The sequence below is a fragment of the Hevea brasiliensis genome, chromosome 5 (genome assembly GCF_030052815.1).
Source record: "Hevea brasiliensis isolate MT/VB/25A 57/8 chromosome 5, ASM3005281v1, whole genome shotgun sequence".
Lineage (NCBI taxonomy): Eukaryota > Viridiplantae > Streptophyta > Magnoliopsida > Malpighiales > Euphorbiaceae > Hevea > Hevea brasiliensis.
Genome location: NC_079497.1, coordinates 4998000 through 5011152, shown reverse-complemented (window position 1 = coordinate 5011152; position 13153 = coordinate 4998000). Strand labels below are relative to the sequence as shown.

The 13153-nt window shown below is 28.3% G+C and overlaps 2 protein-coding genes across 5 annotated transcripts; one reads left to right on the top strand and one right to left on the bottom strand.

Annotated features, from left to right (window-relative positions):
- The first annotated feature begins 4816 nt into the window (after positions 1–4816).
- On the top strand, positions 4817–6846 carry LOC110661475 (GDSL esterase/lipase LTL1). 2 transcript variants are annotated; one of them, XM_021820116.2, is made up of 5 exons: positions 4817–5158; positions 5279–5406; positions 5511–5753; positions 5858–6110; positions 6529–6846. In XM_021820116.2, the coding sequence occupies exons 1-5, from the start codon at positions 4903–4905 to the stop codon at positions 6759–6761; spliced, it is 1113 nt and encodes a 370-aa protein (XP_021675808.2). In that variant the 5' UTR covers positions 4817–4902; the 3' UTR covers positions 6762–6846. The 2 variants fall into 2 exon arrangements, with proteins under 2 accessions (XP_021675808.2, XP_058002635.1); XM_058146652.1 differs by having other exon boundaries at positions 6511–6846.
- Positions 6847–8632: 1786 nt separating this feature from the next.
- LOC110661476 (GDSL esterase/lipase At5g33370) lies at positions 8633–10588 on the bottom strand. Of its 3 annotated transcripts, none has more exons than XM_021820120.2 (5): positions 10399–10588; positions 10071–10198; positions 9723–9965; positions 9377–9629; positions 8633–9066 (listed from the first exon to the last, which is right to left on the bottom strand). In XM_021820120.2, the coding sequence occupies exons 1-5, from the start codon at positions 10523–10525 to the stop codon at positions 8834–8836; spliced, it is 984 nt and encodes a 327-aa protein (XP_021675812.2). In that variant the 5' UTR covers positions 10526–10588; the 3' UTR covers positions 8633–8833. The 3 variants fall into 3 exon arrangements, with proteins under 3 accessions (XP_021675812.2, XP_058002637.1, XP_058002638.1); XM_058146654.1 differs by having other exon boundaries at positions 9377–9626; positions 10399–10582; XM_058146655.1 differs by having other exon boundaries at positions 9723–9923; positions 10399–10582.
- Positions 10589–13153: the final 2565 nt, after the last annotated feature.

The following is a 13153-nucleotide window of genomic DNA, read 5'->3' as shown; positions in this document are numbered from 1 at the left end:
ATAAATTATTTATTAATTACTCTCTTAATACTATAATAAGTAATCATTATTATAATGTAAGATATAATATATTAACATATATTTATTATTTATACCTGTAATTTTATATAGTTCATATATATAATTTTACTTTTTTTTATTTTATTTATACTTTTTCATATTATTAATATTAGTAAATAAAGATAATGTTTGAATATATTATATTTCTTTAATATATTAAGAGAATATAATAAAATTTTGATATTTAAAATAATAGAAATAATCACATAATTATAATTAATATTTTTATTATATTACTATATTTTCATAATGAAATTTTTATTAAAAATTTTGAGAGATCAAAAATTAAAAAAAATATGAAATAATATTTAATTAATAAAAAATAAAATTTAAAATAATTAATAAAAATTAAAGATATTATTTAATTTTTATATATTAAAATTATTATTAGTCACGTATACTAGTATGAGTAATTTCCTGATTATATAATAAAACAGTACTTTCATATAAGACTTTCTATCCAATTGTGAGTAGATTTTACACGTGTATGAAGCAGTATCTCCATTACAAGAGATGGGCCCAGTGGTATGAACACTATTCAACGGAAGACTTGGGCTAAAACCTAGCCCATCACAGCCGTTTAAATTTTTAAGGCCCTTTATGCTTTGTATCTTTTTTTTTTTTTTAAGCAATAAATTATTATTTTCTGCCATGAATTTATTAGATTTTTGCTATTTAAAGTTTTCCTTACCACATAACATATATATATATTTGAAAATTTCCCATTGAAAAATAAAAAATTAAAAGATAATTCAATCAAATGTAGTTTAATGGTCTTCCAATGTCCTTTAAAAATACGAGTAATACAAGTTTTAATTTTATATTTATATCTATTAATATGATACAATTTTTTTTTTTTTTTTTTTTTTTACCAATATGATGAAAGTTATAAAAGGGAAGGCTTATTTCTTTGTGTTGCCCATAACATATTCAATCCATTTAGTTTATAAAAAGAAATTAAATAAAAACTATACAATTAATTGAGAAAACAATGAATCCTACATTTTTATAAATCAAGAAAGCATATATTCAATAAATAGAGAAAAAAATATATAATTGATATATTCAATTAAGTTCAATAAAAAAGGTTGATGGCATTGGCCTATGTATATATACCGTATAATTCCACTCCAAAAGTTAGTTTAATAAGAGAAATTTTATCTAAATCTTATATATAGTATAAATACTTTATCTCAAATTAATATGGAATAATATTATCAAATTAACATATATGATTGACATGCTTTTTAATTTAACAAATCAAATGGATGCCTTAAATAAAAATAAAATAAAAAAAGAGAGAAATTGAAGAGCCTGTGGTGCCAGTTTGGGAATTTATTGGATGACATTGCGCTCTCATTTCTCATCTTTGCTTCATCAATAGTTTTGCTGTTGAATTAGTTGCACTATTAATTCTTATACACCTCATTCTCCTATTTTTCTTATATAAATATTTTGTTTCATTTATATATATATATATATATATATATATATATATATATATATATATATATATATATATATATATATATATATATATGCCATCAAACTAATAGTTTAAAAATGGGTCAACTGTAAGTTAGTCTTTGATATTTGGTTATATCTATAATTTAATCTTTATAATTTTAAAATTAAGTAATTTGATCCCTAACATTTTAATAAACTTACGTATTAGTCTTAAAATGTCAATCAAGTTATTGTTGATTCTAACAAAAATGAAGAAAATGCCATTAATTTTATTTTTAATTTGAAAATAATTTAGTCTGGAGTTTTATTTTATTAATAATTTAGTTCATGAAATTTTATTTTATTAAAAATTTAATCTCTGTATTTTTAGAATGTGTGTGTTATTAAATTAAAAATTTTTATTAAAAATATAGATTAATTACTTTAAAGTCCTTAAAAAATTTACTTAATTACAAAATTATTCATATATTTTACAAATTCATCCTTAAATATTATAATTATTTACAAATAAGTCATTATAATTTTACAAAATTCTAGTTGTCATAATTTTAATAATATATAAATAAATTTAATGGATGATGATTCTAACGGTAAGGACGAACTTGTATGTTTATTAAAATGCTAAGAACTAAATTGCATGATTTTAAAACTATAAGAATTAAATTGTAGGTTTAACCAAATCTCAGGGACTAAAATATTTATAAAATAAAACCTTAAGGACTAAATTATTTTCAGACTGAAAATAGAGCTAACATTTTAGTTATTTTTATTATAATTAATGATAACTTAATTGAGATTCTAACGGTGAGAACTAATTTGTAGATTTATTAAAATGTCAATAATTAAATTATTAAATTTTAAAATTATAGGAATTAAGTTATAGATTTAAGTAAAAGTCAGAGACTAAATTATAATTCACCATTTAAAAAATCAATTGTCTATCCATGAAGTCAAGAATTCAAATTCTAAAAGAAAGAATATTAATAATTTGCAAAAAGAATGTCTCTCAATTTTAAAAACTCAGGGAAATTCAACTCTTAAATCTTTCCATTCAAATCTCTATCAATTTTCTGTTAATTAATTTATGACCAAAATACCCTTAAAGTAAATATTTTATATTATTATTATTATGATTATTTTAAAAAATACTTTTTAATTTTTGAGGCATATATGCCATAATTAATATATATGTCCCTCAATTTTTAAAAGTTTAACTTACGTTTTCATCCTTAAGTTTTATTAATTCAACAATTAAGTCCTTCCATCAAGAGGGCATTTAAGTCTTTTTCTTCTTCCATTCAATTAACAGATAATCGATAGAAATATGGATGGAGAGACCTTGAATTACAAGAATTTAAAATTCAAAGACGAAACCATTGAATTTTAAAAATCAAGAGACATGTGCGTTAATTACGACATACCTCATTGGCGACTAAAAACTAATTTTCCCTAATAATTTTAATAAATTTGCAATGGTCCCAATCGGAAAAGAACCACCTTTTGGTGAGTAATTCTTGCATTCATGATAAAAGAAAACAAGAAATCACTACGTGGGTATTGAATTGATCATTCTTTGAGTGGGAGAGCAGATAGAATATAACCCCACCCTATTTAATCATGTTGGACACATGGATCTCCATGTTTGCTTCTTCTTTAATTTTATGTGTCATGTGAGTGTGTGAAGATCTGCAAAACCAATATCAATATGTCTTTCAACATTTGAAGTAAGAGTTTCTCTAAACAATCTTCTTCTAATGTTCAATCTTTCCCTTTAGTTTGCCATTCATGCTTGTTTGTATGATTAGTATCCAGCTAATTTATAATACTGTGCAAGACTCTTGGCATGCCTAAAAGTTGTTTCATATATTTTTTTTTCCTTTCTAACTCCAATGCACTCAAAACTAAAATTAAAAAAAACTTTTTATTAGATTTAATAATAAAAAATATATATTTTTTTAATTTTGATTAAAGGTTAAATTGATATACTTTCTTGTAAATTTGAATAAATTAATTAAAATTGATATAATTTTAGTAAAATTAAAAATTTTCATAGATATTGAGATTTTTTTATCATTAGTAACTGCACCATTTTTTTTTCTCCATTAAATTCATCTCTTTATATATATATATATATATATATATATATATATATATATATATATATATAATAATTGTAAGATATTTAAATTTGAATTTCAAGTAGATAATAAATTTAAAAAAAAAACAATTTTTTAGTTCAATTTAATGTTGACTATGCAGTTAAAACCCTGGATCAAAACCATATTGTTATTTTCATTTTAACAAAGGTCAAGTGGCCCATTCCATTAATGCTGGTCCATGGCCCTCTTCATTATCAACCATTTAATAGATATATCTACCCTGGAAAAAAAAGCTATGGGAAATATGGCAGTAAGTCAATAACTATACAAGTGGTGTTCATAAAGATTTCTAATTATGATAGCGCATACCCCAACAGAAAAATTGCACCCCATTAGGGCGCAACCGTTATAAATTCATTCATTTTCATATAACAACACTAAAATATACTAATAATTGATTAAAATATCTTTAAAATATAGAAAGATAATAAAAAAAATCATTGAAAATAGTAATATATAAAAGTAAAATTAAAAAAAAAATCAATTAACATTTTTTTTATTTTTGAAAATGATAAATAAGTGCTCCAATAATTGGAAAATTAAATGGAAAGGTAGCTCTATCAATTTTCCTTATCTTGAAATCAGCTGATGTTGCCCTTGCTTCTGATATTGATTGGAGCATATTTGTTGGATTTAGAACCATTTATTATCTTGTTATTATCGCCAAATGAAAAATGAAAGTGCTGCTCTATCGTCTTTGGTCTTGTGCTTCTTGTTTGTGGAATAATAATTAGACAATCAATTAATCACCACTAATGTGCCTTTTATATTTTATGCATCTATCCATAATAGAAGCTGCTTCAACAAAGCTTTCAATAACACTCAGGACTGCTATCAATTTTCTTTTTTATTGTAGTCTTTTATATATGAGATTTTTCTTGTCCAGATCAATTATGGTAGACCCAAAACACAATCTATATGGATATCATTAAGCTAAAACTCTTAACGATACTATTCCATTCCTCTCAATAAATGGTTTCGTAAAAACATTAATTCATAGTTATACAAGAGTTTATGCCATTCCTTAAAATGGCCGCCCTTATCTGTAGCCTCTGGTGGTAGAACAGACCATTAATGCCTTGTCAAAGCCTCATAACTAGACCTTTATATATAGCATTCTTTACTTGCTCATCTACTTAACATCCCAACACTATTGTCAGTAGTGCATATAGAAGCTGCTCTGCTGCTAGTTAGGGTTTCTTGGAAGTATCCTCCAATGGGCATCTCCTCGTCATCTTCGAGTTTCACCTGCTGGATAATGTTAGTCCTTCTGGTCTTAACTCCGGCAAGTTTTGCTCCTCAGGCTGAGGCTAGGGCTTTCTTTGTTTTTGGTGACTCTCTGGTTGATAATGGCAACAATAACTATCTTGCAACAACTGCTCGAGCCGATGCCCCTCCCTATGGCATTGATACTCCGACTCATCGAGCCACTGGCCGTTTTTCTAATGGCCTTAACATCCCTGACCTTATCAGTACGGTTTCACTTTGGTGTTTCATTTATAGTACCATATATGTACATATAAATATTATTTTGTGTACAAGTTTTTAATGTTGGTAATACCCTGTGTGTGTGTGTGTGTGTGTGTTATAAGGTGAGGCAATTGGCTCAGAACCCACACAGCCATACTTAAGTCCAGCACTCACAGGAGAAAGATTGCTTGTGGGTGCCAACTTTGCTTCTGCTGGAATTGGGATTCTCAATGACACAGGAGTTCAATTTGTAAGTCCATTAATCCTTGAGCTTTCAATTTCTTGCTTTTTTTTTTTTTAATTTAAAAGGAAGATGAGCGTTGAAGATTGAAATGGAAATCGTAATTTTTGTAGCTAAACATCATTCGAATTTACGAGCAATTGCAATACTTCCAACAATACCAGCAAAGGGTTAGCACCCTAATTGGAGCTGAGCAAACTCAGAGACTAGTGAACGAAGCACTTGTTCTTATGACCCTTGGAGGAAATGACTTCGTCAACAACTACTACTTGATTCCCTTCTCTGCTAGATCTCGCCAATTTTCCCTACCAAATTATGTGGTCTATCTCATCTCCGAGTACCGAGAAATTCTAACTGTAAGCTCTGTACACTTTCTTTTTCTTTGTTTTTAAATTTTAAAGGAGAAAATAAGTATTAGGAAAACATTCAAATCATTAGATTAATTTGTTTCACATTACAGAGGGTATACGAGCTGGGTGCACGCAGAGTTTTAGTGACCGGCACGGGACCTTTAGGCTGTGTTCCGGCGGAGAGAGCTATGAGGGGCAGAAACGGAGAATGCTCCATCGAATTGCAGAGAGCAACCGGCTTGTTCAACCCGCAGCTTGTACAAATGTTAAATAGACTGAATCGTGAAATTGGATCGGACATTTTTATAGCTGTAAATGCAAATGAAATGAGCCTGGATTTCGTTACCAACCCTCAAGCATATGGTACGTTAATTATCTCTCTTTTTTTTTTAAAAAAAAAAAAACACTGAATCAATTTAATACTATGTTTCTGTTAGCATGTGGCCTGTGGAAATGAAATAGTATCGAGTTGCCTTTAATAAAGTTTAGAATTCAAAGTTCAGTGGGAGTCTATTAAAAAAAAATTGTAGATGCAATGCAACAACCTATAGCAATATGACAAGCAGGCAAAAGACCTTAAATGGAGAGAAATCTATGGGACCATTGAAAATAAATGCAATATTGTGATAGGTCTCTTAGCATTATTGATGCAGGAACCCATACTGAATGAGACCAATTTTATTTGTGCAATTATAGATGAATTTTCAAAAAAAGAACAAGATTGCCCATTGTGTGAATAAATAATAAATGAATTGGTGAATAGTTGTGATTATTTTTGCAGGATTTGTGACATCCCAGGTTGCATGCTGTGGGCAAGGACCTTATAATGGGATTGGATTATGCACAGCAGCATCCAACTTGTGCCCTAATAGAGACATCTATGCCTTTTGGGATCCATTCCACCCAACTGAGAAGGCTAATAGAATCATTGTTCAAAGAATTTTAACTGGCTCCAACAAGTATATGAACCCAATGAATCTCAGCACCATCATGCTTTTGGATTCTAGGACCTAAATATTACCCATTAGTCTTTCTATTTGATTATGTCATGGACAAACTTATATTCTTTAATATGGTCCATTGATAATTAGTTTTTTTTTTTTTAGTGTCCTTATAAATTATATGGTGGATGATTATCTGCATGAAAATCATGTGTTGGCTGATAGGTGAATATTTAGTCGATTTGATTTAAAAACAAATTAATTAAATTAAATTAATCAAACTTCTTAAAATTTAAAATCGAACCGAAATTAAATTTAATAAAAATCAAATTGAATTAAGTCAAATTAATAAAATTTGAGATATGCAAAGAAAAAAAGTGTGAAGGTGAGTCTTGAACCTGAGACCCAAAGCTACTAAAGAGAGGTTATCCATTGAGGTATGTAAAGTGCATCTATAATTAATTCCCTTCAATTAAAATATATTTGATTTGGATTAATTCAGTTTAACTAAAATTTTAATTATAAGACCGAATTAAACTAAAATAATAAAAAATATTAAAAATTAAAAAACAAAGCAAACAGAATAACTATAAAAACAAATTAAATTACTGAATTAAAAGATTTAATTTGATTTATTCAGTTTAGAATGAATATTGCTCACCCCTACTGATGGTAAGCATTGGCTGAGAGCTAAGATCTCTCTTTAATATATATAATAGTGATTGTTGTACCTGTCTGCCCTTAATTAATTTTAACTAACTATGTGTGTGTGTGTGTGGATAACAGCTAACCAATCCAAGGAAAAGAATAAATTGGTCATAAATGCTGTAAAAAAGCCTTGCAGATGGGTTGTTAGAGATGTCTTTCAATTGTATAAATATTGCTTGTAATTTACTCTCATTTACTGATTCTTTTGCAGGTACCTTTGCCATTTACCTTTTCTTTTTCTTCTTTCACTTTTTCCTCACAGGTGACTAACAACAGCAGTCTTTGTTAGTTCATGCACATTCCCACCTTTTATCAGACCATATGAAATTGAGATTATAGTGACATATAGAATATAATATCTATTTTTTAGAAAATGAATATATTGGACCAATAAATTTTAATTTAGTAATAATTTTTAAAACTATGAAGTCTTGAATGCAAATTTACTTAGTTAAACAATAAATGCATTTTTCAATTTAGATAACTTCTCAAATTCTATGCTTCTGTACATGGTGTGAGTTTAATTTTAGGCTTATTTTATCATTAGAAAAAGGGTAGCTAGATTGAATGCAAAATAACAATATACATCTATTATATTGCAAGAAAATCTTTTCATGGTTGGCTGCGATCATTCTTAGTCTTTTAAGCAGTTTCCAGGCTCCATATATATGCCTAACTTGCTTCCCATATCTTTAGTTTCTAATTGAATCTCTCTTCGTATGTTGTTACTATAAAATTTTCATTGAAAGTGAGCTTTTTTGGCTTTCTTCTGCTTCCTTATGTTGCCTCAAGTGTCAGATTTCTTTCTGACGTCTCTCTGTAATTTATTTCAAATGCCTAGTTGGCTGTTTCTGATAATTAATTTATCAGGCCCTACTTTCTTGTTCGATTCTTGGTAAATTTATTTGCTTTCTTTATTCGTTTCTAAGAATTGAAAGAAAATATAATACAAAGCAACCAACAATAGAGGAGTTGGAGAACAAAAGGTTTGTTTTACTTGATAATGGATATTTTTTCCCTATATTATATGAGCTGCCTTCATCCACGGTGTTCTGTACCTTGTTTTAGAGAAGCTAAGGTCATAGAGTTGCAGTTACTACTGCAGAGAATTTATGGCACCAAACATATGCATTATTTAGGCGTTGTTATGCTTATTTCAGGCACTTCGCAAGGCCAATTGTTGATATTAAAGAATCATTTCAATTTACAAGGGAAAATCCAATTTATATTTTAATATATCTTTAACAGGAGGAAGCTAATTGTTGATTTATGCCATAAATTAATATCATTACATGCAATACTGCAATATTAGGCATTACGACATAGAAATACAGCATGCATGAATTTCCTTGGAAGTTTAGCTGCAAACAAAAACTAATTTATATCCTACATAATATTAAGGAGGGAGGAGGTTCCCAAGAGAAGGTAACTAATTAACTAGGTCCTGAAGTCCAAGGCCAAAATGGTGCTGAGATTCATGGGGTTCATGTACTCATTTGTGCCTCTCAGAATCTGTTGAACAATGTATCTGTTTGCCCTTTCTGCTGGATGGAATGGATCCCAAAATGCAAAGACATCTCTGTTAGGGCATAAATTTGAAGTTGGTGTGCATAATCCTATACCATTATAAGGTCCTTGCCCACAGCAAGCTACCTTTGCTGTAATAAATCCTGCATTCCAGCAAAATTGAGATCAGACAAATCCCTTTTACCAATAATCCCACTTGACTATGTCCTACGAGAAATATAATTGAAATGTGAAGTAGATAGTCTAAATGGGGTTTTTAAGACTAATTAGAATGTGATAGTCTAGAGCATACAACTGTGATGAAATTGACATATCATGAGTTCTCACTGAGTTCAGCTTCAGGGACATCACTATATCCATTTGTCGCATTTTCTATTGGATATCTTTTACTTATCTATCCTCAGTCGTTTAGCTTTAGAGAAGGCTAATTGTCATGTATGTGAATTAGCTTACCAAATGCTCCAGGATTATTGATAAAATCTGCACTCATTTTGCGAGTATTAGCAGCAATGAAGATGTTAGAACGATATTGGCGGTTGAGTTGTCCAATCATTTGAATGAGTTGCGGATTGAATAAGGACGCAGCTCGTTGCAGCTCAGCAGCGCACTGCCCGTTTCTGCTTCTCATCGCCAACTCTGCTGGGACACAACCCAGTGAACCTGTCCCCGTCACAAGAACTTTTCGTGCTCCTAAATCATATAGCTTCTGCGCAAGAATTTCAGCTCAAGGAACTCAACCGCTAGACTATTAGCGCAATGTGGGGGCATCACAACAAGTTTATGTGTGAAAAGAAATTACCATGAGAATCTTTTTGTACTCAGAGATGAGAAATTTGACATAATCCGGCAGATTATATTGGCGAGACCTTATAGAGTTAGGCACGAAGTAGTAGTTGTTAACAAAATCATTGCCACCAACTGTGATGAGGACAAGTGCTCCATTAGCAAGTTGCTTTGTTATCTGAGCTCCAATAAGAGCAGTCACACTCCTTTGATATTCCTTGAAGTAGTCAAATTGTTGAAACATTCTAATTATGCTTGCCTAAAAATGTCATCATTAAATTAACTTTTAAATCAATTTTGTTTTATAAAATACATAAGTGCATGTCTCAATAAGGAAATTATTGAGAACAGAGGTTGCACTTACAAACTGAATCCCAGTGTCATTGAGGATTCCAATTCCAGCAGAAGCAAAATTGGCACCAACAAGTAGCTTCTTTCCAGTGAGCTGTGGACTCAAGTATGGCAACAGGAACTCTGACCCAATTTGTTGACCTATTGATAATACACATTGTGTTAATGTCATGGAATAAAAAACGTAAGCATAATATCAATATAGCTCAAATAAATCCAACTAATAAAATCAAGAATATTAAGGCCATTGGAGAATCGGCCGGTGGGTCGATGTGTAGGAAAATCAATGCCATATGGCGGTGAATCTACCCGTGCCATGGTGGCTAAGTAATTGTTGTTACCATTATCAACTAGTGAATCTCCAAACACAAAAAATGCCCTGGCCTCAGCTTGAGAAGCAACACTCCCCAGTGCCATGACTAGAGCTAAGACCATCACTGAGGACATAATGATGAGTGAACTAGCCATGGAATTGGATGTGAAGAAGAGAAGCTAATGCGTATTCTGCACTAGTATTTGCTGCATGGATTCAAGACTGGGGTAAGGAAGGATATAATTATTTATAGGTAGGGACTTTTGTTATTGGAGGAAAGATTAGGCCCACAAATTCAAAAGCTGTCTATTACAATTTACAAGTAGTTGTTCGTAGCGATACCTTGAGGTCATCATTTCATCACTAACACACAATAATTTCAAAGGTGTTCACAGTATAGGAAATAAATTCTTCCTCTCATTTTTTTTTTAAGCTTGTATTTTTTCTTTATTTTTATATGGTTTATTAGATAATTAATTGCATTGTAAATATAATTTTACTCATCTTTTCATTAATTTCTCGCTTCATTCAGTTAAATTTATAATTGTAACTTAAAACTTTGAATCGGATTTGAATTGCAATAAGATCAAATTGATGATTTTGAATTAGATATAAATTTTTTCCTTTTAATTTTTTTTAAAGAATTATAAAAATATTATCTATGAAATTTAATCAAATCAGATCAAATTATAATGAATTAAATTAAATTAAAGTAAAAATCAAATTGAAATCAAAACTGAGAAAAACCCTTTAATCAAATTCCAAGTCCTCAGCCCTTAAGATCAAGACCATTAATATTAATTAAATATGAGCAAATAAAATATTTTTATATAATATTAATTAAATATCTTAATTAATTTTTTTATTAATGAATTATTTTCTATAAATATATTCTCGCTCTACAATCTTAGGGCCTGTTTGGTTTAACTGTTGAATACAACTGATAGCTGTTACTGTTAGATGATAGCTGTTACTGTTAGCTGATAGCTGATAATTGATGATAGCTGTTGTATGTTAAGTGTTTGGTAAAATTATATTTATCTGTTGCTATTGATATGTGAAATGACTAATAAGGATATATATCATATAATTTATTTTATTATTTAAATAAATATAAAATTATAAATTTATTACATTATATTATTTATTTATTATTAAATTAAATATATAATTATTAAATTAATATATTATATTATATAAATAAATATATAATTATTAATCTTTTATATTATATCATTTATTTTATTATTAAAATAAGAAAATAATTATTTTTTAAGATAATTAAATAATTTTAAAAATAGAGATAAAATAATAAAATAATTATTATTGTTAATAGAAAAATTTATAATTAATTTTAAGTTTTTAGATATAGGTAAATATTTTATATTTTATGTTATTAATAAAAATATTTTAACAAAGTTGAAATATGTTAATTAAAATGTTAAAATTACAAATAAAAAAAATAAAATATTAATAATATTAATTTTTAAGTTAAATAAAAAAGGATAATACAATTAAAATAAAAAATAAAACCAAATCAGCTATCAGCGATGAAAAACAACTTTAAAAATAAAGCTGATACAAACTGCAGCTTGCCTATCAACTATTAGCTATATTTTTTTAAGCTTGCCAAACACTATAATTTACTTATTTGGGTATCTATCAGCTATTAGCTGTATCCAACATATAAACCAAACACCCCCTTAGTATCCCTTCATTTGTTTGCAAAATTACAATAATGTCCCTCAAAGCATAAATGTCTCCTTAACTAACATGTAGAAGCATAATAAATGTTAGTAGACATTAATTATTAAATGATTTCTTTTTTATATTGTAATAGCATATATTAATTAAGTTATAGCTATAAAGAGCCTGAGTTTATGTGAAAATAAATTTATAATCATTAGATTAAATATTTACATATAAATTTGCATATTTTATAGACACACTTTAATTAATTCTATTAATATTTTAATATAAATATTTAATCTGATGATTGTTAAATTCGTTTTCATATGAATTCGAGCTTATATTAGATGCACCTTAAATATTTATTTTTAATTAATCTATTAAATATACATTTACTTTCAAATCAATCAATCTATTTTTTTCAAAGTGGTGATCTATTTAGTTCAAATTTAATTTTTATTAAGTACAAGAAGAGCGATTTAGCATATAAAGTATCTCACATTTGAATACTCCAAAAAGACTGGTGTATAAATAAAATAAAATCTCCATTGTAGTACAAGCTCTGTAGCCATGGACCAAAGACTGGTGCATGCAACTCAATTAACAAATATTGTTGCAGGAACGGTTGAACAACCTTTACCCACAAGGTTTTGAATTTAAATCAGGTACTATTTTGCAACCTTTTTTTTCAGGCAAATAAATTTTCCTATGCCCAAATGCATGAATTTCATGTCCCTACTAAAGGACTGATAGGAGAAATTGAAGCTGTTACGTCTCTAATAATTTGAGTTGTTGTAGCTTTTTCTAATCGAGGGAGTGAGAATTCGAACCTGATACTTATTAAGTATTTAATATGTTTTTAGTTATTGGTTATTGGACTAAAACAAGCTAAGTATATATATATATATATATATATATACTTTTTTTTTTTCTAAATTTTTTTTTGTCCTCATAGTTTTGGTAGAGAGTAGATTCACATAAGTCTTGCTTGAGATGGCTATCAAATTAAACCTGACAAAGATTGATTTCATTTCCTAAAATGGAAATGATTTTTTATTTCTTTCTGCTTATGGTGAGGAAATGGTATACACGAG